The 27,989-nt window shown below is 51.2% G+C and overlaps 11 protein-coding genes across 11 annotated transcripts; 6 read left to right on the plus strand and 5 right to left on the minus strand.

The window, feature by feature from the left end:
* Position 1: 1 nt before the first annotated feature.
* LAESUDRAFT_651927 (uncharacterized protein) lies at positions 2–646 on the plus strand (the record flags this gene model as incomplete). The annotated part of the gene is made up of 1 exon (XM_040904323.1): positions 2–646. A coding segment is annotated over one exon (645 nt), but the record flags the coding sequence as incomplete, so codon positions are not given.
* On the minus strand, positions 643–1,528 carry LAESUDRAFT_713671 (uncharacterized protein; the record flags this gene model as incomplete). The annotated part of the gene is made up of 6 exons (XM_040907003.1): positions 643–695; positions 785–989; positions 1,043–1,155; positions 1,206–1,269; positions 1,325–1,387; positions 1,457–1,528. 6 exons carry the CDS (start codon positions 1,526–1,528, stop codon positions 643–645), a joined length of 570 nt encoding a protein of 189 aa, XP_040764905.1.
* A 684-nt stretch (positions 1,529–2,212) lies between these two features.
* On the plus strand, positions 2,213–3,254 carry LAESUDRAFT_713672 (uncharacterized protein; the record flags this gene model as incomplete). The annotated part of the gene is made up of 5 exons (XM_040907004.1): positions 2,213–2,473; positions 2,511–2,639; positions 2,665–2,811; positions 2,876–2,941; positions 3,024–3,254. The coding sequence occupies 5 exons, from the start codon at positions 2,213–2,215 to the stop codon at positions 3,252–3,254; spliced, it is 834 nt and encodes a 277-aa protein (XP_040764906.1).
* Positions 3,255–5,767: 2,513 nt separating this feature from the next.
* LAESUDRAFT_713673 (uncharacterized protein) lies at positions 5,768–8,719 on the minus strand (the record flags this gene model as incomplete). Its single annotated transcript, XM_040907005.1, has 17 exons — positions 5,768–5,843; positions 5,866–5,940; positions 6,008–6,045; positions 6,178–6,197; positions 6,257–6,279; positions 6,331–6,415; positions 6,487–6,497; positions 6,536–6,653; positions 6,823–6,906; positions 7,252–7,486; positions 7,615–7,723; positions 7,774–7,804; positions 7,879–7,896; positions 7,950–8,196; positions 8,259–8,423; positions 8,471–8,518; positions 8,570–8,719. 17 exons carry the CDS (start codon positions 8,717–8,719, stop codon positions 5,768–5,770), a joined length of 1,533 nt encoding a protein of 510 aa, XP_040764907.1.
* Positions 8,720–11,294: 2,575 nt separating this feature from the next.
* Positions 11,295–12,095, plus strand: LAESUDRAFT_117362 (uncharacterized protein). Its single transcript, XM_040901233.1, has 3 exons — positions 11,295–11,417; positions 11,474–11,800; positions 11,870–12,095. The coding sequence occupies exons 2-3, from the start codon at positions 11,541–11,543 to the stop codon at positions 12,030–12,032; spliced, it is 423 nt and encodes a 140-aa protein (XP_040764908.1). The 5' UTR covers positions 11,295–11,417; positions 11,474–11,540; the 3' UTR covers positions 12,033–12,095.
* Positions 12,096–12,420: 325 nt separating this feature from the next.
* LAESUDRAFT_698948 (uncharacterized protein) lies at positions 12,421–13,680 on the minus strand. The gene is made up of 5 exons (XM_040906364.1): positions 13,537–13,680; positions 13,367–13,481; positions 13,112–13,313; positions 12,776–13,056; positions 12,421–12,697 (listed from the first exon to the last, which is right to left on the minus strand). Exons 1-4 carry the CDS (start codon positions 13,585–13,587, stop codon positions 12,783–12,785), a joined length of 642 nt encoding a protein of 213 aa, XP_040764909.1. The 5' UTR covers positions 13,588–13,680; the 3' UTR covers positions 12,421–12,697; positions 12,776–12,782.
* Positions 13,681–13,759: 79 nt separating this feature from the next.
* On the plus strand, positions 13,760–17,560 carry LAESUDRAFT_678095 (dipeptidyl aminopeptidase). Its single transcript, XM_040905675.1, has 16 exons — positions 13,760–14,167; positions 14,225–14,420; positions 14,476–14,579; positions 14,634–14,717; positions 14,765–14,940; positions 14,995–15,574; positions 15,641–15,840; positions 15,927–16,147; positions 16,202–16,303; positions 16,351–16,426; positions 16,478–16,672; positions 16,728–16,782; positions 16,842–16,916; positions 16,972–16,996; positions 17,049–17,268; positions 17,325–17,560. The coding sequence occupies exons 1-16, from the start codon at positions 13,889–13,891 to the stop codon at positions 17,428–17,430; spliced, it is 2,694 nt and encodes an 897-aa protein (XP_040764910.1). The 5' UTR covers positions 13,760–13,888; the 3' UTR covers positions 17,431–17,560.
* Positions 17,561–17,840: 280 nt separating this feature from the next.
* Positions 17,841–18,952, plus strand: LAESUDRAFT_117383 (uncharacterized protein). Its single transcript, XM_040901234.1, has 7 exons — positions 17,841–18,117; positions 18,167–18,210; positions 18,265–18,304; positions 18,361–18,431; positions 18,493–18,712; positions 18,763–18,884; positions 18,949–18,952. The coding sequence occupies exons 1-6, from the start codon at positions 18,004–18,006 to the stop codon at positions 18,763–18,765; spliced, it is 492 nt and encodes a 163-aa protein (XP_040764911.1). The 5' UTR covers positions 17,841–18,003; the 3' UTR covers positions 18,766–18,884; positions 18,949–18,952.
* Positions 18,953–19,064: 112 nt separating this feature from the next.
* LAESUDRAFT_725062 (FAD dependent oxidoreductase) lies at positions 19,065–21,398 on the minus strand. The gene is made up of 9 exons (XM_040908747.1): positions 21,366–21,398; positions 21,261–21,305; positions 20,687–21,208; positions 20,620–20,634; positions 20,267–20,568; positions 19,636–20,214; positions 19,547–19,585; positions 19,390–19,496; positions 19,065–19,326 (listed from the first exon to the last, which is right to left on the minus strand). Exons 3-9 carry the CDS (start codon positions 21,033–21,035, stop codon positions 19,230–19,232), a joined length of 1,488 nt encoding a protein of 495 aa, XP_040764912.1. The 5' UTR covers positions 21,036–21,208; positions 21,261–21,305; positions 21,366–21,398; the 3' UTR covers positions 19,065–19,229.
* A 629-nt stretch (positions 21,399–22,027) lies between these two features.
* On the plus strand, positions 22,028–24,195 carry LAESUDRAFT_758596 (uncharacterized protein; the record flags this gene model as incomplete). The annotated part of the gene is made up of 5 exons (XM_040912468.1): positions 22,028–22,089; positions 22,141–22,189; positions 22,793–22,837; positions 22,886–23,681; positions 23,747–24,195. The coding sequence occupies 5 exons, from the start codon at positions 22,028–22,030 to the stop codon at positions 24,193–24,195; spliced, it is 1,401 nt and encodes a 466-aa protein (XP_040764913.1).
* A 368-nt stretch (positions 24,196–24,563) lies between these two features.
* LAESUDRAFT_651550 (glycosyltransferase family 2 protein) lies at positions 24,564–25,868 on the minus strand (the record flags this gene model as incomplete). The annotated part of the gene is made up of 3 exons (XM_040904306.1): positions 24,564–24,929; positions 24,984–25,532; positions 25,809–25,868. The coding sequence occupies 3 exons, from the start codon at positions 25,866–25,868 to the stop codon at positions 24,564–24,566; spliced, it is 975 nt and encodes a 324-aa protein (XP_040764914.1).
* Between the last annotated feature and the right edge of the window lie 2,121 nt (positions 25,869–27,989).

The following is a 27,989-nucleotide window of genomic DNA, read 5'->3' on the forward strand; positions in this document are numbered from 1 at the left end:
TCCTGACTATGCCCTGTGGAGTGCAGGAGCGCGCGTCCTGCAATCGTGGACATCCTCTACTTATTGTCCCACGATTTCTGGCTCTCCATCCTGGTTTCGTTGGCTCTTACCACACTCTGCATGGACCGACTGGAGAACACCCAAGTTCGCATTAAGTAACTCGCTTCAGCCTGGTGACTGCTGGCCTATGGAAGGATCGCAGGGGAGCTTGGGCATCGCATTGGCACGACCAGTCTATCATCTCTCTGTGACTATTCAACATGTCCCCATGCAGCTGCTGTATGACATAGACAGTGTTCCACGTGAGGGGGAGTTATGGGGGCTGCTACAAGAAATCGACGTAGTGTGCTCCTCTGATGATGACATGGTATCTTGCAAAACTGCAAGCGAGCTATTGCCGTTTGCAACGGGATTTCATTCGGACTTTGGAATTCAAGATGGTACCTTCGTCCACTTATTGGACTTCGCATACGATGTTCACACCACGCTGCACCACCAATCTTTCGCAATGCCGTCCATGTCCCCTTGGCTGAACACGAGCTTTGAGTCAGTTGTTTTTCTCTTCCTCAACAACTGGGGCAACGATGGCTATACTTGCTTATACCGTGTGCAAGTGCATGGTGATCATAGCAGATCAGATTCCTAAGATGCAGAGGTCATACGGAGCGCTAATCTCACGTCGTACGGCATGTATGCTGTACCGGTGAATGTGTATTCAATTTAGATGCTATTGTAATACAAAACCAGGATAAAGGGTGTGATGTGAGCACAAGCCGCGACTAACAAGTCAACTCATGCGCCCCGATCATTAAGCCGATAGTTGTAAATGACAGCCCAAACATCATCATCAAGATTCCGAGCGGCGTGAACCTGTAAATAAGCACATACTCCACTTCCGTTCGCGCAAATTCCAAGGTCAAGTGGGCAGCATTATGCTCATTGATGACCCTCATCACTTTATCGACGATCTTCCGCCAGAATTGATGAACCTGATCAAATGATTCAGCGGCTAGTATTGAATTGGTATTGATTGAGGACCAACCATTTCCTTCTTTTCATCCCATGAATGATGTGCTCTTGACCTAGTCGGGTACTCTCTCGTGTTCTTGTGTGCGACATCATTGCATTCGTCTTCAGCGTCATGATAGAAATCATCTGAAAGTATCCGTTAGTGTCACGGTCCAAGATTGTGATGGCACGCGTACCGGTACTAGAGGAGTCGAATACCGATTTGACATCCATGCCTGTAGCTTGCTTGTTTCCACCTGCCTGATTCACGCATCGTTAATGCTTGTCAGCAACTGTCTTTATAGCACCCAGTTACATTACTATATGGCTCGTGCTCCTGTATAGAAATATCTGCAAAAGATGGGCTATCGTTGCACGTCTACTCATAAATGCATCCGCACAAGTCTAACAGTCAGATAAAGATGTGCAGTTTGTGAATGAGGCTCACTGGTGTGTCAAACATTGTAAGCATGGTTGGAGTCGTTGGTTTCATCACAGAGTCGCTGCCCATGACCGCCATTGTGGAAAAATATTTTCAGGCTGTTCCTTGTATTTATATCCCATGTGGAGCACCTCCCAGGACAACATCCCGGATATGTGAATAACTTCCCTGAACAGACGTGTTATACAGATATACCTTGATCTCGTAAAGGAAGGTCGACCATGCCCTGATTGGTTCGCCGCCCATCTACGGAAGGAATGGCGTAATGTAGTGACTCCTCCGACGCTCGGCGATCGATACTCGGCAGAACGTTTTGCGACTGACTCTGCGGAGGACATATGGTCTTTAGCTTCATGGTTCAGGTTGCTATTTCGCCGAAATTCGTGAAGAAAATGAGCAAAGAACAGAATAGAAGCAAGGTGCCCATGGCCGATATCTCGGCGAGAGCCTAGAGGTCAAGTCCGGTTGAATTCATATGTCACGTGGACCGTTTCCATCTCGACGTCGCAGAGTATTTACTATTTACCGTTGTCCAGGTTCGACACTTTACTATTGGCGCAGGAGCGCCGGTTGCAAATAACATACAATCACAACAGGTTTCGCGATACACGGTGCAAGGTGCATGAAGATCAATACCCGCCCTTGCATCGCACCGTCGGGATCGGCCCCTCCCCAGCTAGGAATACCTCACTACGCTTCACGACTCTTCTTCGACGTCAGGGAACACGAGCAGCATCAGAAAGAGGTTGATGACCATACAGAATGTGCTTACCTAAAACACGGGCATCACTGTCTGCATCCGCACTCGAGCTGGGCGGCATCTCAGGCTGTTCGCCGAGGAAACTCTCGGCTGCTGGCAAGATGCTATTTGGAGTAGAGGTCTGGACGAACGTCAAATTGCCGCAAACTGGCGATGAGCCTCAATCATGTAATGGGTCTTTGGCTAGGCATCTCACAGCCGATGGTCACGCTGCAGCGCTCCAACAGCTGATACAAATATTCATGTCAAGCTTGGTCCGGCCAGTGAGGATGCCTTGTAGCCGACTGATGCTTCTATCAGGCATGCACGCCAGCTATAGGAAGGGGCGCGAAGCAGCCTCAAGGCTTCGGTTGCGCTAGTCAAGGTGTAGTGGACGTCTACCACCTGGCTGCACTTGACGCCTCTCTATTTTTCCACTATGAGAAGCTTGTCTGCGATGTTGCTGTCATTGAAGGATCTCGCAGAGATTGGGCCGGCGGTGTTTTGCGCGCTGCTCGCGCTCATCATGGTGACGATTAGGAAGGTCAGATCCCTTGGCGGACTGAGCGAGAGGACAAGGCTGCTATGCCGAGGGCGCAGACGCAGGAGCGAGAGCCAGGAGGTGAGTGCCACTGGCTATCATATATCATTCATGTAAGATTAAACGTAATTCATATCTAACCCAGCACCCGGTCAAATTTGACTACCCCACGATCCAGCCTTTCAAGAGTGATAATATGACGCTAAAGCTGGTACCGTATCCATGTTCAAATGGGGAGAATACCAGTAAGACAGCGATACACGTGTTTAATCGATATGGTGCATTGAAGACAGGTCTACAGTGTCACGATCGGCATCAGGAGCATGAATGGACAGAGGCATATGCGCTTGTTTTCACGTGGTGGCCACGTCGATCTGAAGTCTCGCGTTCAATACGATCAGATTGACAGGACCTTCTTCGATTACCACACGGTTGTAGAACATCGGCTGCCGATCAGGGGGGTCGTGGCGATCGTCAACCCCACGCGGCCTGGCATCCATTGGCTCTCCCACTCTGATTCTTGAGTTAATTGGGTGCTTGGCTGCAGCGCAGCAGCTCGTCGATGAGTTTTTGGAGCAGCTCTGTCGTCTATACCCAAATTTCGACTGGGTCGTGCGAAATTAGAAGGTGCGAAGGGCAAAGGAGGCTGCTATGGTGAGGGACCGATCAAGACAATCACCATCGTGCCGCTTGGCCAGACGTATGACTGGATGAGATAGAGCCTCTGAAGGCCACATCATTACGGTCAGTGCATATTCTAGTGTATATTGAGCGAATGTGCCACTCATATAAGAAATGTTTTCAACGGCCAGGAAGATTGGGCCCTGAGGCTTGATGCTCGAAGACGAACCTAGAGCAGATACAGTTTTGCTTCAAATGGCTCGCTATGCATTGCATTATAACACTCACAATCACACGGTCGAATTAAATGGTGGTAGCGGAACTAACAATCGCGTAATGTCCAAACTAACGATTCGGTCGGACGTGAAGTCACCGTCTCCTACACTATACTAATCATCATCAGTTAGGTCTATCACCATTGCACGTTGTTGCTGAGGAACCGCCGTGAAGTCAATAATGTTGTTTGTCTCCCCGGAAGTGGTGCATGTCACGTCGATAAGGCTGGAATCATGAGGACTTTGTCTTGTGAGTCGACGGCGCCTCACATCATGTCTGTGCACTTCTTCAGATGAAACGTGTGCTGCCGATATATAATACTTGCCTATTGCAGCGGAGGCTTCGGGCTCCTGAAACACGGCCTGGTTCGACGCTATTGAGGAACACCCTTATCATAGGTGTAACCCGATCTTGACAGCACATGGGGCATGCAACAACCCTTCGAAGGTGAGTCATTATGCATTCATGACAGAAAATGTGTCCTATAATGGGATATGAGCCATGTCCAATGCATGGAAGGAGCACATTATCTTATCATACCACAGTAGAGCACGGTCGGCTTTGCATTCTGTCGTTCCAAGTCATCGAGGCAAATAGGGCAAGCGAACATCGTGTTCGGATCAAGGATATATCGCTGCGTCGAATTTTATACAATTCGTGTCCATGCGCCCGACGTGCTCATTGACTTAGAGGTCGGCTCGAGGGAGAAAAAAAAACAAGTGCATCAATTTCGGTCAAACATTCCAGATTCAGAATGCCCAATAGATCTGATTACATGCACATATTATCAAGCCATTGGCGGCGAAATTTTCCCGAATCGGCATGTGGTGAATGCGCCTTTTTCTAGCCGGGATTGTTCGATACGTGGGATCGCCGGTGGCATTTCGATTGTCTTGACTGCACGGAGTGCAGAGATGAATGATAAAGAAAGTGTGATCTATGCCGGATAATCCGGTCTGGCATCGTTCGAAGGTCAGCGCTGGCGGAGCTCCTTCTATGCCGGCGAATCTCGGCTGAGTGGTCTTCCATATGAAAGCTGATCATGATCTCCTTTCCGACCGCAGAAAAGCTATCTAGCTCATTATTGTGCACTGTTAGCAGCATAATTGACGTCAATCGTGTAAGAAGGTACATGCAGAGGAAAATACGGGGAAGAATCGCCAAATTTCAACACGATGCCAGAAATAGGGGAGTGGCAGATTGAAGATTGATGAAGACACTATCCGCCGCGAAGCATGCATTGAAAACATTGCGGCACCGCTAAGCTACGCACGCAAGTGAGCGAGGAGCAGAATACGAAGAATTCAAGCAATACAAAAAAGGACTTCCTTCGCCCTGCCGCGATGAGTGTGACTAGTAGGACTGAATAAGATGCTTTTGGAGCTGGGACTATGGTTTGTCTCAAACTGGCAGTTCGCGAACAGGCATTCCTTCTTCTACTTTCGATAATTTTCGAAGGGACAGGGAGCAGGTGAGTCTGTCTTCCCTGATCATTTCACGGGGGGTTGAATTCGTGACTTCTGAGAGGCAGAATGATACCCAACCTATTGCTTCGGTGACGACTGATGGAAACTTGGCCTATCGTCAAACACAGCCCTAGTATTTTACGCAAATCTATATGCAATAAACCTTCACAGCTCGAAATTCAGCTCTCGAGACGAGGCGTTCCTTTGTACTGCAATCACAAGACTACCCATGTGAGAGCTCTCTGCATCTGGACCGTGAACATGTCTGGGCTAGTTCCAGGGTGATATGGATGGCTGCATTAAGCGATGTAAGACTAACATCAAAACACTGCCAGCATGAGGTCATCTTGGAAGTTGGAGGATAACCCTGCATATCCATCACAGGAAATGGGGCCCGGGAATGAGGAGATGCCATAAACTAATGGCAGAGCAGGGCAGCCAACATATCCTCATTGTCGTCGTCGAAGGCACCTAGGTACCAGCGCTCTGAACCAGCTTTGTCTTGATTGATGCCAGCATAGTAATTTCATCCAGATAACCTGCTGTGCATTAGATCTCTAAGAAGAAATCTGAAGTAGCCTTTATTGAATTCCAGACCTGGCGATTCTTCACACGGTCGAGTCCATCGTTCAGAGGCCTCAGGAATATTCCCGTGTTTTGTGGCTTTGGTGAGTTCATCCTCTTGGGTGCACGGGTTTCCCTCGAGCTTGCACATTTTGATCGAACATGACGGAATCTCCATGGAAGTGCCTATAACAGACGCTGCACATACCAAGGTGCACGGCAAGCGGGCAAGCACGTCTGTCCAGGTGCCTTCCCGAGCAATTGCAGGCCTTTTGGGTGATTCCTGAACGAATGCATCATCTTCGATGTCTACTATGCCCCAGCATTCATGAGCATTACAGGTATCTCACTGTCCAGATGCTTCCACATGAAACGAAAGGCGGATGAGCTGTGGGTCGATGATTATTCGTCCGCAGCGCCTTTCGCCGGGTCTCCTAAGACCACCATTGTGCGGTTGAATCGCAAATGTCCAATTGAATGAACGTTAGTGCGCTGTCACGGTTACTGTCCATGGAATGACCTGCTTATCAACAGCTAGACCTGAAGCACATGTCATAGGAGCAAATGGAGATGTGACGGTCTGTGTAAGTCCTACGTACTCTCAGTAGCTGCTGATCGAGCACTGACAATCAATGATTATATATGGTGAGCACCCTTAATATGAAAGGCAGACCAGAGACTATTAGCCGCCATGCCGTACACTTGGTCCGGCATGGACCTTAATTTTGGGGAAACTATCGCATCTGCCCAGCGCAAGACTGCAAATTAGAGATCATGGCTGTGAAGAAAAGCTTAGCATGCAAACGATAGCGTAGTCGATGGCCCGTACCAAAAGCGACGCTGCAATATACAAACATTCGCGCATCGTCTACGCAGACCTTTCGATTTCCCGAGATTGTGACATCTCAGCGCGACTTTTGAGCTCGATTGCTACCAAGCATTGTAGTGAAAACCTTGCAATCTGAAATGGCCCACAGAACTCCATGCCATGTGGGCCTGCGGACTTGCGATATTGACTTGATGGATTAACACCAGTCACTAAGCGTTCTCTAGAGCAGGAACGTGATATGTTGCATTCAAGCCAAGGTTCATGAAAACACTTCAGCAAAAGAGGCCGAACGGGCTGCAACGGTGAGCAAGTTGTTGTACTTATAACTGTTCTTACAGTGATGCTTGGCTTGGGCGAGGTCGCGGCATTGGTGATCCTGGTGAGGGTAATGCTTCTGAATCCGGCGTCTCCTGAGATTTGCTGTATGCATTTAGAAGACTTCAATGAACTTATCAAATGGATGATAGCATCCCCAGATCAACTAAACGCTGTATTTGCAACGGTCTGTGGATATCCGAAACATTTCACAAAAGCTTCGTGTGTTGTGGTGAAGCGGCGGTGAAACATAGACAAAACACTTCTCCTGTACATTTAAGTTTAGTATTGTTGGATAAGGGAATTACGTGAAATGACGATTGGGTAGGGAATTCTTAGCGCTGGTGAGCCGAAGGTCAAGACGACATGAATGTGTAAGTATTTCTGCGAAGATATTTCGACAAGCCATTCAAAGTTTGAGATTCAGACGTATTCTAAGAGAGTTCGCACCATGATCTTTACTGTGTTGCCCCCGGCCATCCTCTCTACTACAATCCTCATGTTTCTCTCCAATCGACCCAGCCAGATGCATTGACCTAACGTCCTCCATCAGAGCTGAAAGGTACGTCTCGCTCATATGCCGAAATTCCAGCAGAATGTCATTGTAGCAAGTCATTCTGTCATCAACGTCTTGCAACCGCCCATACAGCTGCGCAATGTTCACATCACGGTCGCTAGCCTGGAACTGAGTGATCAATACCAAGATAAGTATAGCAGCATCATTCATTACCGTCGTTCCAAGATGCCACGACAGAGGACGTATGTCATGTTGAGGTTCATGATCTTCCTCAATAGGAAACTGCCGAGACACACTGTCAAGAACTTCCTGCCCGAAGGTCTAAGCACGTACTCTGGAGGGCTGGCTGGTGACGTTGCCACCCAATGTGACAATACCCATATCGTCAATTTCCATATGATCAGTCTACTTGGGTAAATTCCTCATAAATGTCCGTGGATCGAAGAGAAACATACATGTGGAGAGCGAAAATCACGCGTCTCCTCACTAGTATGACGGAGCTGTCAGTGCAATATGAGAATTGGCAGGCTATCGAAGTGTATTCGCCCAAGAGTGCTCACCTGCAGAGATGATGGGTCCTGGCGAGAGCAAAGAGAAAATCAACCCAGAAGCTGTGACCAGCGAGATGTACCTGCTCGCCTGTGTCGCAGTATGAACGATAGAAGCTGCATCCACGGCTTGATCGGGACCGCAATTCCGTATGGCTGGCTTTTTATGAACGCGCATATAACGTCTCTGCATGCATCAGATAAACCGATATCAAATATCGAAGAAGAAGTGACAGATACCTCCAATTCAGGTGATGCGTGTGAAGCATTGGCCTGTGCCTCGGTCGACGACAGGAGCCAGCTTCTTGATGGTGGTTGTCGATGATTGGGCTGTACATAGAGTAGTCAAGCCCAAAAGTGCATCGAAAGGAAGCCTGGAGCAGAATACGCACCGCGGAGGGACCGTGCTGGGCTATATGCGCAGAAGAATCATGAATGCATGTTGTATCAAAAGATGTGTGCTCGCCGCCAAAGCGCTGAGAAGGCAAATGCTCAGGAGGAGATCCACGGACATAAGCATTCGAGGAGGGAACTGGTTGCCTGAGGCCGCCATCACTCTGGAACATCTCAATGTTAGTGGAGAGCATATTGAAGTTGAACTCACCAACAAGCACGTATGGTGTTCTGAAGATGTGCGGGCTTCGGCAGATATCTGCATAGACTTGTTATAGTGCGGGTTGAACAGAAAGACAGTTCAGCTCACCGAGTCGCGCCGCGAGATACGGGGAGACACAAGCCAGGATCGATGAGCAGCGTCATCTGCTAAGGTGGGCAACTGATACGCGTACGATGAGCTTGTCTCCTCTACAGTGGCTGAAGGGATTCGGAAGTCAGGGTGCGAGGGTGAAAACATCCGGAAACATTGTTAAAAATGACTGTAGCAGAAGTTCTGTTTTATGGGAAAGCGGCAATCATCGCCTGGTCCAAAGTCTGCTGGAAGCTACGACAGCAGAATAGGGACAACAAGTGAGAATCACATGTCCCAGGTACATCGGGAGCGTTAATCACCAAACACGGACAATTTGCCGATATTGGGAAATAGTAGCCTAGAATGTAAGTAAGGAGTCATTAATCAGTGCTCAATACTCCCTCTTAGCAATCCACCAGAGACATGAAGCCATTTTCCACTGTGTAATATGCAATCAAAATGGGAACTGGTATTTTATTTGTGAAAAGGATTCATCTTCAATACAATTGACATCGCATACTCCAAACCTGGGACTTGACATATGTATTGTTATAGCAAATCAATGTTATATATTTTATCTATCTTGAGCATACACACTAAAGCATATGGTGGTATATTTGTAGCAGAGCCATATACTCTGTGCATTATATCTAGTGTGGGCATGAGTCAAGGTGAGTCACCAAACTCACTGTCAACTCGATGCTCCGAGTCCACCATATATAAAAATGGAAGCCAGCTGAAGCAAAACGGGCTGGAGTCTGACCCAATATGTGTGCTTGTAGGCCAGGTGGGAATAGTTGACCATGTTACAGTTCAAAATGCAACAACAATTATGAAATTCGATGTGTTGTGTTGTGCTGAGCAGCAGTCCCATGATAGTTTTTCTTACAGCAACCAATGGAGCACAGCCATCACACATTATATAATGTGATCAGACAAGTTGGTGAGCTGTCTGAGTCCAGAAGTCAGCTGGTCACCCACACTAATTATATCATGGGTTGTCTTTCAGATATAGATGAAATAAGTCAACTCAGATTTGTAATGATGACAAGTTCAGTTTCAAATTCAGGATATATAATCCTTTCACAAAGATAGAATATCAGTGAACATTTGTCACACGTATTACACACTACTGAGATGTTTTTATGGACAATGCATGCTTTTAAGGATTTTTCTATGAGATGACACAGATTATCAAGAATGCCATCATGACAGAGCCAAATAATATATCTTCCATCAATATGCACACATGTGCATTATGATCAGGTTGTACTAGACGACAACAAGCAAATCAATGGTTTTTAAACTGTTAGGCTAAGCACACTTATCATTTCACATTTATTCATTAGTGTATAGCAGAAATGTAGTATGGGCATGAGCTGAGTCACTGGACTTGCTGTCAACTCGATGCTCTGAGTTTTCTTAGAGTAATCACCTTGAGTTGACTGGTGAGTCCACCATATATAAAAATGAAAGTCAGCTGAAGCAAAACAGGCTAGAGTCTGGCCTAAAATGTGTGCTTGTAGGGCCAGATGGAAGTAGCTGACCATGTGACAGTTCAAAATGCAATAACAATTATAAAAATCGATACATCGCATCACACTGAGAAGCACTTTTAGGACAGTTTTTCTTACAGCAATCAATGGAACACAGCCATCAGATGAGTCGATGATCATGAGCTGTCTGAGAGTCCAAAACTCAGCTTGGCTCAGCCTCTTGAGTTCAATGACTTGATGTGTGAGTTGAACTCAGTTCATCGCTCACACTACAGGAATAAGCATAGAGAGAGGCAGACAACATGCTAGCACATCACTGAGTTCATCTGCATGCATATGGTAAGGACAGAATGCTACCCATGCAGTTTTTCACGAACTTAACTGGTGGCCGGGGTCCAGTGTTAAGGTTAAGGTTAGGCAAGCCATCTTGCATTTTTAGTGAATAGCTTTATATAATGTCATGGAACTTATATTTTGCTGTAATTGTTCGCTATATTAATTTTGATCTCTCCTAGGTTTTTTCAAGGGCAGCCTTTCACAAATTGGCAAATTTTCCTTTTCTGCACCAGAAGAAGTCGGTCTAAGCCCTCATCCTTTCCCGAATGCCTTCACGACCCCGCTTTGGACAAGAGTCATGCATGAGCTTTACCTTGGTATCCAGTCCATGTGAGGTGCTCTATCCGGAAAGGTTTGCATTTCTAGAGCAGGTAGACCGCATCATTTACGTAGAGGTTGAATGGTGGAGTTTTCTTGTTCGCCCATCGCACGGACCAAAGCCTCATCGTTTATCGTCCTGGGATGCTGTGGCTTCTCACGACATCAATGTCGACAGAAAGTCTGACTTTCGAAAAACCTTCCAAGATCCTCTCGCAGACCATTTCACAACCCTTTCCGGTTTGATTACACTGTCAATTATGCGCCAGGGTAGTTGCTAAGTAGACGACCGTCTCCCCACCCCGGAAAGGCTTCTTGAGTCCCAACATCCCACGAAAAGAATATACCCCTTTTCCTCTTGATCGTCAATGTCTCCTTTCCGAACTTAGGATGAAATTTAAACTCATCGCGATTTCTGTCGTCATAATACTATAGCTCAGTTGAACTTTCGTACATATCTCAAACATTGTAAGTAATGTGTTCATGCTAGTATTTGCCTCCTTCAGAAACTGTTGCTAAACGCTAGCATTTTACACATATTTGCACATCCTTTTCCTAGCCGTAAATCGGTAATTTCTTTGCAGTGAGCGCGCGAGTGGCGTTGACGACCGTATTAATTTAAGCCCTCCCTCTCAGCTCGAACATCATCATTGTGCATCTGCCCGGATCAATTCACTGTATAATCTGTACTTGTAACTTATTCTCGCGCCCAGGTGAGTGATTGCCTCCTTGGTCCACCAATGTGCATTGTAACGAGGAACAATGGCAGATACCTCTCACGACCCAGCGTCACGAGTATCACAAATAGTTACCGACGATAGTTATTTCAACCCGCGATGGCCCTTGCGCATTTCGAGCTGCGGGACTTCGAACGTGTTGCGCATCTGTGGTATGATGATGGCAATGTCATATTGGTCGCAAGGGGTAGAGGATTCCGTGTCCATCGCGGCGTACTTATGCAGCGTTCACCGGGATTCCGCGGACTCTTCCTTCCCCTCTCATCTAATTACTGCTCCGCGGGAGCATGTCCCATTTTACGGTTGCCGAAAGACCCACTTCATCTGGAGCTTGTGCTGAGCGCGTTGTATGATAGATTGTACGTCTCAATCGCCGCTTGCCGCTTGTCACTCATCGGATCGCCGCATGGCTGCATGCGCATTTGCAGTTTTTTCGGTGACCTAGATGTGTACCATGAGATACCGGAAGTGGCATCCGGAATCATCTCCCTCGCGCACAAATACGACTTCCGAATCCTCCATGATGAGGCCATTCATCGCCTATCGGAAGCGGGACACATCCGCCACTGCTCAAAAGACAATCCATCATAAGAGCGGTATATCAGCAAGTTATAATATGACGCTATTTTGTTCTGTGCAGACAAAGAAAATCCGTACTCACTTGAGCGATCTCCTCTTCTACAGCATCGTACGATCTCATGCTTTCGGCAATTTAACTCATCCACGGTGCTCATGCGTTTCTGCATACTCGGGGTTGCGATGAATGCGGTAGAGCGATATTGTTCTGGTGTTTCTGTCCCAGATTTCCGGAATATCCTCAGACGTCGCATTGAAGTCGGTGATCTTGGGGCCTATAAGGTCTGTGAAGACCGGTGAGGTATGTAGGTGACCTATCAATCGGCCCATCTGTACTTCAAGCGTCACTCGGTGTTCAGCGTCTTTCTACGAGCTACAATGTAATAATAACGCGCCATTCACAATTGTCCCTGGGTAGGACAAGAAAGCTGATCAGGTACATCCGCTAAACAGGAAACTGTTTGGTGGTGAAGCGACCTCGAGGCGTTCACGCAGCAGCGCACAAGGGCGGGACAGGATTAATGTATTGAATCCGGATATTGTGATCATCAGGCAATGAACTCAAACGCAGGATCTCCATCATACTGTACAAGTGTACAATGCGTTGGCAAAGTCTACATATTGGTCACAAAGACGAGGCAAACGTAGAAAGCAGGCACCGTCTGTCGGAGTGCTGAAATCTAGAGTGGGACGAAATACAATGGGTGAGTTGACCGCGTGGATACACATAGGATGATGTGCCGGTTTGGCGGACGGACCTTTGCTTCAGTCACGTCTGAGAAGATTGCCCATCTCCAAGTCATCGCCTTCAGTTGGCGCAGCAACCGCGAGTCCTTCTGTCATTTCTCTCTTGACACATAACTGTTCTGCCACTATCACCATCAGCGCCGCGCTCGCCGCCATAACCGCCCAGAAGAACAATGAGGCGGGTATTGAGTTTGAATAGTACGTCGTCAGGACGAGATGGTTGAAGATGAGCGTCAAGGAGAAGTCGAGGATCATCCGCGGGCGTCGTATCAGCACGTACAGGTAGTAGATGCTTTGTCACATTGATTATCAGTTTTATTCTCGGCAGGGATAGATGCGACACTTACTCTACGCCAGATGCAGCCAGCCAACACGCGGCGATGATCCACCCTCGCACAGGATCCACGCTGCCATCCCATCGGACTCCCTGCAAGCCCCCAGAACCGACTTGTTTACCGCCGCTCCATACAGTATTCCAAGAAGTCCACGAGTTCTGCGCAGAGCGTGATGTGGACCGTCCGGCCATCTCGCGCCAATCCATCAGCATGCCTACATGCACGAGGTAATTATCGATCGCATTCTCTCGAGATTATAATGCATACCAACATTAGCCGCACCACCATCGTACTCCAGTGCACTGGACTTCGCAAAGATTGTTAGAAGTGGTGGAACTAGGATGGCAAGCGTAAGGTAATGTAGCGTCTGCATAGCTATGATCTGCACAGTATTGAGGTCAATATCGCAACCCTGGGTGAAGGACGTCGCCCCAAACCTGTGAGATCAACAATACTGGATCCCATCCTGTAGCCGTAGACTTCGCCATTGAGATATTGAGATCTTGAAACCTTTTCCTCGGTGTTTTATGGGAAACAAGTGGCAATACGTCTACGGTGCATGGTGACTGTGTCAGTTAAGGATGCAACCACATGCATCAACAAACCTTCTTAGGGTCGTCAGCACCGTAGTAGTAGTTGGCTCAATTGATAGTCGCGCTAAGACCGCGCTTGATCTCATATACATAGCTCGCTCGTTGGTGCTGCACAGTCCACTGGTTTTGGCGACGGACTACTGCTTGTCTTGGGTCGCGACTCGCGAGCCAGCCGAACTGACAGTCTTGGGACGACATGCAGCTGTCGGGCTACGAGGCCCTCTCACAAGAAGAGAATATTGGGCTCGAGGACCATGCTTTGTCCAGTGTCCTCCATGCAGATGACCTGGAACCCATCACTGTAAAGCCAACACCCTACTATGGAGATGGCCCATTCGATCCTCCAAGCTCTCCGAGTGTCGACGAGGAAGCCGATGAGCTACTGGAGAAGCCCCACGCAGCCTCACCAGACCAATCCGAGCGCAGCCGTGCGGAACTACAAGATGATGGCCAGCTCGTCGTCGGTTCTCGCAGGGTGCGTCGGTCGCTGATAGCCTGCTCTCATAGTCTATGAACATAGCGTCGACTATAGCGTCCGTCATCTCTCATATTCCTCGTCGTCTCCCTCGTGCTATTGGTGGGCACAGCCGGAGTGATAGGTGTATTTGCTGCACGCTCATACACCGGAACCCCGTTCCGCATACAAGGCACCAAACACATTACTATGGACCATATCTTCAATGGGACCTTCTCTACGAAATGCGAGAGCATTCTGTGGGTGCCGGAAGGTACGTCGTCAAGGCCGCACGCGAAACCGTTTGAAGTCTAAGGCCCGCAATCAAGCTGGGGATGGCGTCTTTGCAACACAGAAGGGCGGATATATTACTCTCGTAGACCTGAAGAGCAATTCGAGCAGAAATCTCGTCGCTTTGGCGGACATGAAAGATGTAAGGCTGGCCCGTGAGATCTAGCTATTGATTGCTTAGACGGAATTGCCTCAGGAACATGGCCGTCGTCTGTCCACCTCTTCTTGGAAGCTATCTGCCGATATGAGGTATATGTTGTTAGAGGCTGACTCCGTGAAGGTATTCGCCTCTTAGTCGCCTGGCTAACCCCAGCTGAATGCTTGAAGCTGTGGCGGCATTCTAGCTACAGCAACTATTACATCCATGACCTGCAGACCCAATCGACATGGCCACTCATACCCCCTACCTATCCTCCTGTGACGGCATATGCCAGCTGGTCACCGACCGGACAGTCAATAGCATATGTGGTGAACAACGACCTTTATATGGTGACTTCTCCATCGTGCGTATCTCCGGGATCCCAGACGAAATGCCGCAGTTATTGAACATACCACAGGGTCTCGGCCGCTTCCATTCGCGTCACCACAACTGGCAACGCATCGATGTTCAACGGTGTTCCAGACTGGGTGTACGAGGAGGAAGTCTTCTCTAGCAACTACGCATTCTGGTGGTCGCCAGACTCGAAGCATCTCGCCTTCCTTACCTTCGATGAGACTGCTGTTGATGAGTTCACCTACCCGATCTATAACCCAACCGAGGACTCGTACACCGTCGTGCCATACCCAAAGCAGGTGACGATGAAGTACCCGAAGCCGGGATACAACAACCCCCTCGTGCAGGTGTTTGTATTCCAGCTGGATGAGTACCTTGCGAGCACCGCGAGCAACCGTACGCAGGCTGTCAGGAACGCGTCGCTCGAGCTTGATTGGGATAGAAGGTTGCCTGCGGATAATAGCATTATCTCTGAGGTGGCTTGGGTGGCTAACTCCACGCTAGTTGTGCGAGAGGTCAATCGTGCTGCTACCAATGGTACGGTGGTCATGTTTGATCTCAGCTCTGAGTCGAGGGGTCGAGGCCACGTAGTCAGAAGGCTAGGAAAAGATGGTGAGCAGGGCGATGGTGGCTGGATAGAATCTGTACGTCGTCCGTTGTAAACCTGATCGCCACAGCCTCCTCACCAGCTGCTCACAAAATATCAACAGGAACAGAAAATATACCCCATTCCTGCACGTCTGTCTCCGGATGGACATGCATCATACCTAGATATTGTCCCGACAGCTGACGGGTATAATCACATTGCACTTTTCAGTCCGGTGGACTCTAGCACTCCGCGGTTCCTGACCTCTGGAGACTGGGAAGTCACCGGGTCAATTCTGGCCGTGGATGCGAAACGCAGCCTCGTGTAAGTCCCTGTAGCATAGCGACTTCTTCATCGGACTACTGTCCCGTATCCTTTGTGACCTGTTAACTAAACTCATCTTCTGCTAGGTACTTCCAAGCGGCCAATCCTGGATCCCTACAACGTCATATCTATTCTGTGCCGCTTCCTGCAATCAGCTCTTCCGGAGCGGTCGAACCTAGCGCTCTCACGGACACCTCCAGCCCAGCTGTGTATGAAGCTGACTTTTCTCCCAAAGGCGGCTTCTATCTCCTAAGCTATAATGGGCCACAGGCACCTTGGCAGAAGGTCATAGAATCTGGTGGAGACGGTCAGTATTCGGGCCGTCTGTCTTAGCTCGGAACTCAGACCTACGTCCATATAGGTCTAGAATACGTGTTGACTGACAATCCGCAAGTTAACGAGACTTTGAACCGGTTTGAGATGCCTGTCGTTACGCATTCCACGATCGAGAGCGATGACTACGGTGAGCCGCCAGGAATATCATGATAACGTTTTAATTCAGATGCGTAGAGCTCAATTTCGTGGAGATTCGTCCGCCAAGGATGGATGACACCGGGCGGACCAAGTATCCCGTTCTGTTCCGCGTGTAAATCCCAATCGTTCCTTTCGACCAGTCACTATCTGACCAGCACTTCAGGTATGGCGGACCAGGCTCGCAGCTCGTCAGCCTGTCTTACACGCACGACTGGCACGACTTCGTCGCGTGCTCTCTCCAGTATATTGTCGTGACGGTCGACGGGCGAGGTACTGGATACAAAGGCCGAAAATTGCGGAATGCTGTCAAAGATAATCTGGGATATTGGGAGACGCAGGACCAGATCAATGCTGCAAAGTACGTTTGGCGTGGTGGACTTGAATGTTCGTCGGCTGAGAGCATCGATTCGTAGGATCTGGGCGGCCAAGGAATATGTCGATCCGGACCGTATTGGCATATGGGGATGGGTGAGTGGGTCTTACAAATGCTACGGGAGGTCATACCATAGTTTGAACGTGCATTCTAGTCTTACGGAGGATTCATGAGCTCTAAAGTCATCGAGGCAAATGCTGGGATACACAGCCTGGCCATCGCCGTTGCGGTATGTATTCGCAGGTATGCTTACTTTGAGCTATGCTGACGTCGTTGGCCAATAGCCTGTGACGAGCTGGCGTCTATACGGTAGGTCTCATCGGTACTTCCACGACATGTCTATTGATCTTTGCTGGCAAAGACTCCATCTACACCGAACGATACATGGACCTACCCGTCGTCAACCCAGAAGGTTACGTGACAGCGTCCATCTCAAACGTAACCGGCTTCCACGACGTGGACTTCCTTCTCGCGCACGGCAGCGGAGACGACAACGTGCACTTTGCCAACTCTGCGCACTTGATAGACATGTTCACCCGCGAGCATGTGCGGGACTTTGAGTTTAGGATGTTCACTGATAGGTAAGGAGATTATCGAATGACCAGGAAGAGTAGCTTGACTTATGTGGTTTGTGCAGCGATCATAGTATAACCAGGCGCGATGCGAATAGAGAATTGTATGAGTTCATGACGGCGTTCTTGATTGAGAGATGGGGCAAGGGAGGGAAACGGAGGAGCTGGTAGAAAAACGAGCGTACATTCCCTTGACCCGTCGAACTTTCTTAGATGTCGCTCAGTTGTAGGACATGGCCTTGTATTTATTTGGCAGAGGATTGTGCACGCTATCTTGGAGACTTCTCGCTTTTCGTGGGCGATTACGAATAGTGGGCGAACAAGCATTGCGCTCATACGACGGCGATTTCAGCACTACCGTAACGTCCTGTATGCTGGCGCGATGACTCCGATACTAGATGGTATGACATTTGCGAATGGCGTTCTGCACTCTGCCTACCCGATCACACATACATCGTTGAACGGCGGTCGCGGATGAATGGCCCTAACTTACGAGCTTGAACTTTGGCAGCTAGGGTTGCCACAGACGCGCCAGTGCACGTGCGCGCGTTTTGCCATCGTTACGGCGCTAACTTGGATATGGGGGCCACAACTGTAACCTTCCACCATCTGTAAACTTTCGCGCAAACATCGGCCTCACGTGTACTCTTTGTCTCAATCCAATTGCAAGATCTGCCGTTGTCTATAGTGCTCAAGCCGCCATTTGAATTTGGATTTCTCGGGGTAACATCGCCACATCTATTCATGGAATCGTCGACGTCCTCGATTTCTAACATCCCTTGGACACGAACACCATCTAACGGCAAGACACCGCGGCCGGGAGAAAAGATAATGGATGACAAGTCGATATTTGTGAAGGTATGTCTGGCTTTTGGTCGATGACCGTATTCATCGACGCTGGATGCAGAGTACTCCGCAACCAGGGCATCGAGGCACGCCATATAAAGAGAAGTACGCGATTGGTCGATCTCTTCGCCTTGTGTTTGAGTCTTGACTGAGGATTAGGTACCATGCTATGCAGGAACGGTTCAACCAGGTCTCCGCGGTGCGCACGCCCTCCTCGAAGCCTCTCGCTAACAGCTAACTTGACCGCCCCTGCAGACCCGAGAAACCGCCCGCCGAGAGTTGGCCATCGCAGAGGAGAAACTGAAGCGGCTACAAGAAGAGTGCAAGTACGTACATCCACACACACCACTCTGCGTCAGGATCCTTAACGATGTCTCCGCGATGCAGCCTGCTCCTGGACGCCGTCGACATCGCCGTGCCTGCGCAGCCGACTTTGCTGCACTACCTATCGCAGGACCCGATACCCCCGCAGTACCACTCTTATCAGGTGCCGTTTCCTGCAGCGCCCGGCGCGCCGGCGGCGCCTCCCGATCCTACGCCTGCACCTGGGACCCGCTCGCGTCGGAAATCTGCACATCAGACTATTGGGAATGGGGTCAGTAGGAAGGTCAGGATACCAATTTTGTTGTTGTGTGCGGTGGTTGACCGATCCTGCAGTGATTGTGCGATTATCGGTTACATTCTTCTGCTATTTGTACCAATAATTGTATGATCCATGCTATTGCGGATACTTAATCATAGAGATTTTTACGTTGATTGTCATGGGCATAGATGAGCAGGTAAGTGGGAAACCGCGTCATCCGTTGTGAGGACGTCTTTCGAGAGACAGCTGATTATGCTCAGCGGTTGAATCACAGCGAAGCATCGCACCCTTCGGGATCGGCTATGCAACTATACACTCATCCGAGCAGACTTCGATCTGTACCTAGAGATGCAATGCTCCGTTGCCGCAGCTTTCGCTGCTAGCCCTCATCGTTCTCTCAATCTAGCAACGTGGGCACAGTTCCAAGTGCTGTCAATCCGCAGATTGCACTTCATAGAGAATTTCTTCATTCGCTTCATTGATACAGCCCGGTCGCTCATTTTTATGTGAGACTTCAACTCCCCTGCCATGCCTCCGACTCTCAGGCGGCAGTGACATAGTGCTTTGGAAGCCATGTAGGAAGCGACCACGTATGCTTCGTGATATCCGCCGCGATCATCTGCGCAACGGCCTCCGCACTGCAGAAGACATTGAGCTGCTGTGAATCTCCAAGTGCACCGTCTCAAGACGGGAATGCTCACCATGCGAATGCTCGAGGCATGCCATGTCCGGTGTACCCTGCTGAAATGTATTGCCCCTTGAACGTTTCCGCCGAGCCTGGCATTGCAGGATCGGCAACGCGTCCGACCTGGGTAGCATATCGGTGAGGGGTTCGAAGCCGATCATTCAGCTACTCACGAAGGGATCTCCGCTCGCGGTGTACCCCATGATTCCAGTCTGTGAAAGCTTTGAGCAGCATCATCAAGTCAGTGTATACCACCACTCACCCACTCCATCTCGGGCTCCCGGCCCTCTTCATACTTCCCCGGAAACACCCTCGGCAAGAACTTCCTCAACGCCTCTCCAACGCGTGGATTCACCACCGAGTCGTCCGCGACGTAAAACTCGTACGCGGGCAGGGTCGCCTCGCGGGCGCCGCCGAGGATGACGAGCGGGTGCTCCTCGGGCGTGGGCACCGGGCGCGGGAACCAGTATTCCAATCCCTCGTTTGCGGAGAACGAGCTGCGCGAGAGCGACGCGGTGATCACGTTCGCACGGGTCGCGATGATCTGCCCGCGCGTCGGGACGATGCCTGTGGGGCCGTGCAGGTGTGGGAGGAGGTGGGACGCGTAGCCGTTCGTCGCGTGTAGGATGTACGAACAGGCGAGTGTACCCCGTGCGGTGGCGAGGTCCCAGCGCCGCGCGGGGCTGGCAGAGCGCGTGATGCGCGTGACGGGCGTGCGCGTGTGCAGCGTGAGGGCAAGGGAGGGTGAGGCGGCGGCGAGCTTGTAGAGCTGTGTGATGAATTTGAGCGGCCAGAGGTTGTGGCCGGGAATGTGGACGCCGGGGTACGACGAGCCGTATCGCTGGGCATGTTATGAGCACGCTGGCCCTGGTAAGACGTGTAGGAGTGCTCACGGACTCCACCTCTGCCTTGTCCATCCACTCGACGTTGCTGAGGTCTATGCCGGCGAGCTTGGCCGCGTCGTAGTCGGCCTGCACGTCTGCGACCTCCTCCGGCGAGAACATCAGGTCGACATGGCCGCCCTCGACGAGGTCGACGGCGCTCTCGAGCGTGTGGTCTTTGATGATCTGCAGGATCGAGGACGCGGTGTGGTGCTCGAGCGCGAATGCGCGCAGCGCGTCGTCCGTGCCGAACGATGCGGCAAGCTGTTTGAAGCCTGAGAATACGGCGGGGGTCAGGTGCCCGCCGTTACGGCCTGTGGCATTTCAGAACGAGCTGCTTTCATAAATTGACTGAGCAGACGCACCTGTGGCGCCCGAGCCTGGTCGCACATTACATCAGCCTCATGCAACGACATTGACGATCGCACTGACAGAAATCCCTGGCTTCGAGTATCACCACCTTCACAGGCTCCGTAACACCCGCTGCGACAAGCGCATTGCCGAGGTGGTACGCCGCAGACACGCCTGTGATCCCCGATCCGATGATGCACACGTCCGCCTGTTCGGTGAGTGGACCCTCGCTTCCCTCCCCCGCGAGCGGGTTCGCACCCGGCGAGTCGATCCAGAAGGATTTTGTCGAGTTGGGCACGGGCAGCGGTGCGGGGCCGTGCGCGGTCGGCAGGCGGAGGTTGACTTGGTGGTCGGCCCAGACGTACAGCGGGACTGGTATGGCGGGCATGGTGAATTGCACAAGCGAGAGCAGGAGCAGGGAGAGGAACATGCTGCTGCTGGTATATCAGCAGGGAGGATGACTCGGAATCAGACAGGGTCGAGGCGGAAACTTTGCCCGGCGAGATAAGGTGTTTGTTCCAGCCGGTAAGACGAATTTCTCGTGATTTTCAGGACCACGCATTCCAGTGCTTATGAGAACGGAAACGACGCTGTTTTATAGCACTACGGAAAGTAAGCTGAACATGGAAATCGTAGTATCAATCGGCATACTAACATTGGCCCTCTAATGCAACTTTTTGACCTTTTGAGTTCCTGTGGTCTGTCAAATCATCAGATTGACTCGGAGCTATTCCAATGGATAGCTATGCTTCTAATGTACCTTCTCAATTTTTCTCACACAGCAGTCTTGAGATGTTCATGATACCAGAAGGCAACAAGGACTGCAGCAGCCATTCTCCGAGGTGATGTCACGCAATCAGTCACTTTGCTAGCATGCCGTATTTCGCATTCCGCCCGGCATGCTGATTCGACGCGCATGAATTGTGGCGCACGAGTGTCGGGAACGGTGGCTGCCGCGCGCTGGCACCTGGCGGAGTCCAGATCCGGCGATCTTCTGTGGCAACTTTGTCACACTGATGCTCATCTCTCCCATTCTCTCTCTCCAGAGATCCATCCGGGGTCAAAGGTCTCGGAAAATTCAATACGTATCTTATTTGACTTTTATCACACTATGAACAACTCAGCAAAGGTATCGGATATGAACTGCAGCCTCGAAGCCTGACTAGTCCCACATTTTGAGCATGCGGGCCATGATCTGCCTATTATTTGTCTATTCCTCAACTGGAGGACACAGAACTTAGTAAATATAGTCATCATGGTTACAGTCATATACGGTGAACTTTTCAGATTTTTGTGGGGTGAGGAAAGTTCTGGAGAACGTGAATTGCATTACTGTCGCAGTTGCATCGCAGGGCCAGTGATAGTATGTATATGGCGCCATTCGGTGCCTCATCGATCGTTGACGGCCCGGAAGTTTCCGCCATGCCGAAAACGCTTCTGCCACCAGGCACATCCCGAGCGCTTAGATCGACCAGCTCGCTTGAGTATGTTCGGAGATCGACATAACTCCTGTAAAGTTTATTTAAACATTGCAGGTCTTCTGCAGCGTTTCCGCCAGAGGCAGGGATCCTGAAGGACGATATTGTACGTATTTCAGTCCGTAATTTGGGACGGTCTTCAATTGTTCGATGCTCGGGGATGCTCAGTGATGAAGATTCTCCATTGTGTTGCCGAAGTGGGAAGACCGGGTCAGTCCAACTCTGAGCAGATGCTCACACTGCCCTGACGCCTGAACGCACGTCAGGCGATGCCACGATGTGCCGCACAGCATCTATCCTAGCGCCCGGTGAGTACGATATACCTTGCAGGGCATGGCCATTGCTGACAAATCCCAACAATCCTGCAACAAACAAGCCGGAATTTTTGAAGAAGTTACCATCACCACTGACTGGTCTCTCCTCGCATTTGAACCATCGCAAGAATGATATGCTCCATAGCCACTGTGCCTGGCAAGAGGATGTGGCCTCCATGTCCGTAGACGCCCGGCGAAACTACGCGATCTGCTAAATCTCGCTAAGAGAGGCAACCACCGCGAGGTTTGGTCCGTGATGAGGTCGATATCGATGAGATTTTTTTCCTCGCTCATCACACACGGGACGGAGCCCGCTGTGCTGCCACAAACCCATTAGCGCGTGGAGCCACTTAAAGCAGCGTCCTCTAGGTTATTTGGACTCTGCCCTCTTCCAGCCGGACGCATTGTCAAGCGTCGCCTGGCCAGCAGCGACCGTGATGGTAAGAGAGGCCATACCCTGCCGGCTGTGCTCGCTCATCACGATTCAGGCACAGATGGCCCCGCACGTCGCGCTCCTCCCTCCGCAAGTATGCGCCTCCGTAATAGAGCTTGTCGTGAGCGACCGCGCCACGCTTAACGCGTGCAGCCTCACATGCAGGGCCTGGCACGCCATCGCCGTCCGCCACACATTCTACGCCGTCCGCCTCGCGGGCATCGCGCAATACACCGCGTTCGAGAAAATCCTCACCGGCGCGCCAAAAATCGCCCCGTGCGTGCGCGACCTCACGATCGTCCCGGATGAATTCTACGCCCAGGGCTCGCTCGACGAGGACGCGCCGCGGATTCTGGCCCGGCTCCCGCAGGTGGTGCGCGTCAGCTTCGTCAACTGGTCTGCCACTCAGATGACAGATAGCACGCGACGGGACCTCGGAAAGTGTTTTGCGAACGTCAGGACGCTGGTGCTGCAAGATGTGGCTTTCTCTGGGAACGACTTTCTACTGCTTCTCTGTGCGTGTCCGAATCTCTATGCGCTGCACATGCGCGAAGTGGACTGGAGATACCGAGGCCTGCCGCCAGATACGGTGATCCCAGTGCCTGCGGGAAGAAGCCGCCTCGAGATGCTCACCGTCCACTCTCTCTCGTGGGCAGCGGCCGCGTACTTGCCCGCCGCCTTCAACAACTTGGCTCTGCGAAGACTGGATGTGTCGTGGGAGGACATTATGCGGTCATCGAGCGTGCGTGCCATATTGCAGGCGTCCGCGACGACGTTGGAACATCTGACTCTGCGCCCGTTCATAAAAATTGACCCTACCTTTGTCACAGAGCAGCTGCCGCCCAAAGACAGTTAGTGCCACTCGCCGTCATTCCGTGTGATTATACGCTTACGCGTTATATACGTGTTTCAACAGAGCCCATCATTGATCTCTCTCGCCACGTGCGACTCCTCACATTATGCGTGCAACTGGATCTGGACCAGCGATTCGGCGACGAGCGGTACGACTACCACCGTGCGCTATGCGAGATCCTCGCCTCTTTGCAGGCACTGGCACCGAGGCTTCGGACGGTGGACATCGAGCTCATCTGCTTGAACTATCACCCGTCACGCTTGGACGTACTGGTTTGGGACGCGATTGACGGGCACCTCGCGCGCCTCCTTGCCTGCCAGCCGCGGCTGGCCGTCAAATTACGTGTGCACGACACAAACAGCAAAGTGCGGGGGGATTCGAAGATGGACGTCGTCAATGCCGTTTTGAAGTGGGTGCCTCAGCTGGAGAAGACGCCCGACCAATTCGAAGTTGAAGTAATGTGGACGCATGGCGTGGAGCGCGGAGGACGGCCATCGGATGAATTAAGATGAAGACGAATAATGGAGCCACGCCGCCCGCGACTTCACATCTTATATTGTCGCACGAACGGACCGTCCAGCCTACATGCTTCAAGCTAAATCGACGCGATTTACGTACGGTACGTTTATGTGAAGAGCTATCTTGATTGATCTTGATGTAATAACAAGCTACTCTGAGAACGTTGCTTCCTATAATCAATCTGTATTCCAAGGCTACATAGCGTGCGTGACCGCTTAGTACGCGTACCGAGCAATGAATCGCTTCAGGTGAACGAAATGATATTCGCACGTCCGGCGCCGATACTACATTATATGCAGGGTATATGTTACTAAAGGCAGTGTCCTGCTATCACTATCATTTTTCCGTAATTCGCCACCATTCAGTTCGCAGCAGGCGCAGGCACGGGAGGCGGTGCAACCTTCCATCGCCCGAGCAGATGATTCGCTCGCAATACCAGCAAGTCGCGGAGCATCTGCAATGAATCCGTCATCACGTTTAGCTTGCTCCCGGACACCTCGTGCCACTCGATGGGCACCTCCCCGACGGGCATACGCAGTTGCTTTGCGAGCAACAGCAGCTCAACGTCGAATATCCAGGTGGGGAGGTGCTGCGAGGGGAAGATGCGCTGTGCCGCGGCGCGCGAGAAGAGCTTGAAGCCGCACTGTGTGTCTCGGACGTGCCCGACGCCGACGATGCGCAGGATGGTGTGCAGGCCATACATCAGTACGTTTCTCAGGAAAGAACGCTGTTCGGACACCTGATTAGCTCGGACGGGAGCTGGAGAGGTACAACGGCTCACCTTAACCACGGCCTCTGTCTTCTCAAGATGTGCCCTGCTTCCGACTACCATCGCCGCTTCCTCCTGCGGTGCTATCCGATCCATCTCCTTCCACAGCAGTTCCAAGTCCTCGAAACGGCTCGCACCGTCCGCATCAACGAATAACAACCGCCTCCCCCTTCCATGCAGCATCCCATGCCTCACGGCCCCGCCCTTCCCGGCATTCTTCTCCAACTTGACCACGCGAATCTCGACCTCGGGGTGCGCGGCCGCATGCTTCAGCGCGAGCTCCGCGGTCTCGTCTGTGCTCCCGTCGTCGACGATCACGAGCTCGTAGGTGCGCGTCTGCATCGCGGGGCTGGCGAGGTGCGCGATCGCCGCTTCGAGCATGCCCGGCATGCGCGCTGTCTCGTTGTAGGCTGGGACGACGACGGTGAGGTCGACGCTTGCGGGGTCGGAGATGGAGCCTAGTGGTTGTGGAGAGGAGGGGGACTGTGCGGAGCGGTAGGTCTTTTCGGATGCGCGCGCTGTACGCAGGGCGGGAGAGAGCAGGACCAGCGCGACATAGCACTGGAGGGGATAGAGAGGTGTGAGCAGTGGTGTCGTGAGGATGTAAGCGTTCAATAGCGGACGTGGGGATCAGTTGAAGCTCGCTTAGAGCTTGACCGGCAGTTCTCGTCCTCGCCGCAGCGCACGACTAAACGGCCCGCAGCTCGTAGAACAAGGATGATCTGGTGCTCATCATGCGACACGTCCGTACCCGTAGCATTAAGTCGTTGCTGGCATAGCTTCCGCCACGTAAATGCAGTACGAGCAGTCGGCCTGCCAAGAATGACACGCACTCACGGAGACAAATATTACGGCAAGCAGCGTTATGCTTCCGTACAGGAGGGCTGTTTGGTCCATAGCGAGTGAAGATTTAGTGTTCTGACATGGACTATTTGTACTCCGTGTATTTCGTCGACTTCAGACCCGCTGGTGGAACAGACGAAAAGAGAGGAGGGGAAAGAAGAGAGTATGGGCGTGGATGTGCCACGTCCGCTCAAACGAAGTCGCAAAGAGCGCCCGCCACTCGCGTTGCTCGAGCGTCTACACTCTTTCTCTACAACCACCACCTTGCCCAGGACTCTCCATCGCATCGTTGTCTGAGCCCATAGTCATGATACGTCTGCAGACCCACTTTCGTCTGTTTATGTTTATCTTCTACAGCTTACGATAAATAGCGCTGTAGCGTCTGTGACGATCCTCTGGTCTTGCTCTGGAATGCGCATGATACGGACATGCCTTCCGACTCGTTCGTCTCACTGGCGTCCGGTTCGGTCTTAACGTCCCTCGATCTATGAATCTCTGAGCAACCCAAACCATCATATTGCTTTTGCCAGGTGCGGATGTTTCAGTGCCGGTCCTGCGCCTTAATAGCTATGAAGAGGCCCTCATAAACCAATGGTAGAAGAGTCAGAGACGCTGACCCGCCACCGGATCTTATGGCAAGGCTGGCCTATGGAAGAAAGGCGTTATTGTCATGAATGATTGTCTCTGCAAGACCTGGACCTGTATCTAGCCTGTATTAAATCCTGGCCACTCATCCCCGTACCTGGAGGCTTCTAGCTCACATAGTGAGTGTCTAATGATCACGTCCCCCACCCCATCTAAACGCGCCTATTTCCCACTTTTAAATTCCACACTGCGATATGATATAGTTTGTTGGTCATTCCATGCCAGATCCTCTGCGGTTCTGACACCTTCAGAAGACTGATAGACCGTCTGATTCGTCGTGTCGGGAGTTATCTGTCATTCTCAGGGAATGCGGCTTGGTTCTTGTACTGACCATCGAGCTCTCGCCATATATTCCTGTGGTCCTTGGCATCTTCTCAATAGGACGGCCGCGACCAGACCGCTCTAAGTGTGTCCTACCGCGATCCGACATTCTGCCATGTGTACAAGCCCGGCCTCTCGAGACGCGTTTCCCCTGGTGATTTCTAACGCCTTCGCTCGGCCTTGCTCCGAAATGGTCAACGGATGCTATTTGGTCTAGGTCTCTGCATCGCCTTGATCATCGACGGGTGGAAGAAGCGGGGAACCTGATATGAAGCACGTGCGTTACACTATCTCTCCCTTCCCTCATGCTTCATGCAAGTCATGCGCTATGCATCGTCTAATCCGACTGGTTCAAGCGATAGCGGTGCCTTTCAATATATCTTTGAGGGACTGCCATATCGCCCGATTGGTTGTGTCTGGATCCCGGTCCTCCGGCCATGGAATCGAGGCAAGTGGCCCTCCATGTCTAGAGATTCTTCTGTACTTCTGAGCTCCAGCTGGAAACTGCAACAGAAGTGGGGCCATGTGAGTTTTCTGTCACTGTTGCTTTACCAGGATGTCCACGCACTCGGAAGGCGAGTTTCGCGTCAATCTTTCGTCATCCATCCTGATATCATGTGGCCATTGAACTCAATACGAGGATCCTAGGACTATGGTATCAGTGACCACCCTCCAAACAGACGTCAAGACAGGTGTAGTTCTACCCTCGACTGTTATCTGATGTCGGAGTAGCTAATGGAAGGGTGTGTCCACAAATACACTTCAGTTTGAGGTCCATGATCGCGCTCATCTGGACTCCAACTATGCGAGATCTGGACGGCCAGGCTTGACGGTTCGATGTCTACCCTAGGGTCCACGCGCTGTTCATGGCGACACTTCTAGATAGAGCGGTTGTCACCCATACAGATCGTTGCGGAATTCCGATGCTCTCGGCCGCCGCGGCGTTGCGTGCCCGTGGGCAGTCGCTGCTTCGCACAATCTGACGCCTACATGGCCCCATCCTATATGGCTTCCGTACACCGTCTCCGGGACTCCGCGCACCTGGATGTGATGTTCCACTGCCGCCCCGCCAATTCCTTCCCCAACGTCTGTCCATCTCAGGCCGTCACTGTTAGTATTCTGGGGTACTAATACGAGGTTCTTGCTTGGTCCACCCCACTGATATCAGGGCGCCTTGCCGATGTTTGGGATCCGGACAAGCCGTTCACC

Source organism: Laetiporus sulphureus, assembly GCF_001632365.1.
Source record: "Laetiporus sulphureus 93-53 unplaced genomic scaffold LAESUscaffold_16, whole genome shotgun sequence".
Classification (NCBI taxonomy): Eukaryota; Fungi; Basidiomycota; class Agaricomycetes; order Polyporales; family Laetiporaceae; genus Laetiporus; species Laetiporus sulphureus.

Bases quoted from the DNA above. Each gene is read 5' to 3' on its own strand.
- LAESUDRAFT_117383 (XM_040901234.1), top strand. From the start codon at position 18,004: ATGGAATCGTCGACGTCCTCGATTTCTAACATCCCTTGGACACGAACA. The intron at 18,118-18,166 runs GTATGTCTGGCT...CGCTGGATGCAG, and splicing joins ACAAGTCGATATTTGTGAAG to AGTACTCCGCAACCAGGGCA. The intron at 18,211-18,264 runs GTACGCGATTGG...ACTGAGGATTAG, and splicing joins GGCACGCCATATAAAGAGAA to GTACCATGCTATGCAGGAAC.
- LAESUDRAFT_117362 (XM_040901233.1), top strand. From the start codon at position 11,541: ATGGCCCTTGCGCATTTCGAGCTGCGGGACTTCGAACGTGTTGCGCAT. The intron at 11,801-11,869 runs GTACGTCTCAAT...GCGCATTTGCAG, and splicing joins AGCGCGTTGTATGATAGATT to TTTTTTCGGTGACCTAGATG.
- LAESUDRAFT_678095 (XM_040905675.1), top strand. From the start codon at position 13,889: ATGCAGCTGTCGGGCTACGAGGCCCTCTCACAAGAAGAGAATATTGGG. The intron at 15,575-15,640 runs GTACGTCGTCCG...AAATATCAACAG, and splicing joins ATGGTGGCTGGATAGAATCT to GAACAGAAAATATACCCCAT. The intron at 16,997-17,048 runs GTAGGTCTCATC...TTGCTGGCAAAG, and splicing joins GACGAGCTGGCGTCTATACG to ACTCCATCTACACCGAACGA.
- LAESUDRAFT_725062 (XM_040908747.1), bottom strand. From the start codon at position 21,035: ATGTTCCTCTCCCTGCTCCTGCTCTCGCTTGTGCAATTCACCATGCCC. The intron at 20,215-20,266 runs GTGAGCACTCCT...TAACATGCCCAG, and splicing joins ACAAGGCAGAGGTGGAGTCC to CGATACGGCTCGTCGTACCC. The intron at 19,586-19,635 runs GTGAGTGGTGGT...AAGCTTTCACAG, and splicing joins GGGAGCCCGAGATGGAGTGG to ACTGGAATCATGGGGTACAC.
- LAESUDRAFT_698948 (XM_040906364.1), bottom strand. From the start codon at position 13,587: ATGGCGAAGTCTACGGCTACAGGATGGGATCCAGTATTGTTGATCTCA. The intron at 13,482-13,536 runs GTTTGGGGCGAC...AATACTGTGCAG, and splicing joins CAGTATTGTTGATCTCACAG to ATCATAGCTATGCAGACGCT. The intron at 13,057-13,111 runs GTAAGTGTCGCA...AATGTGACAAAG, and splicing joins CTGGCTGCATCTGGCGTAGA to CATCTACTACCTGTACGTGC.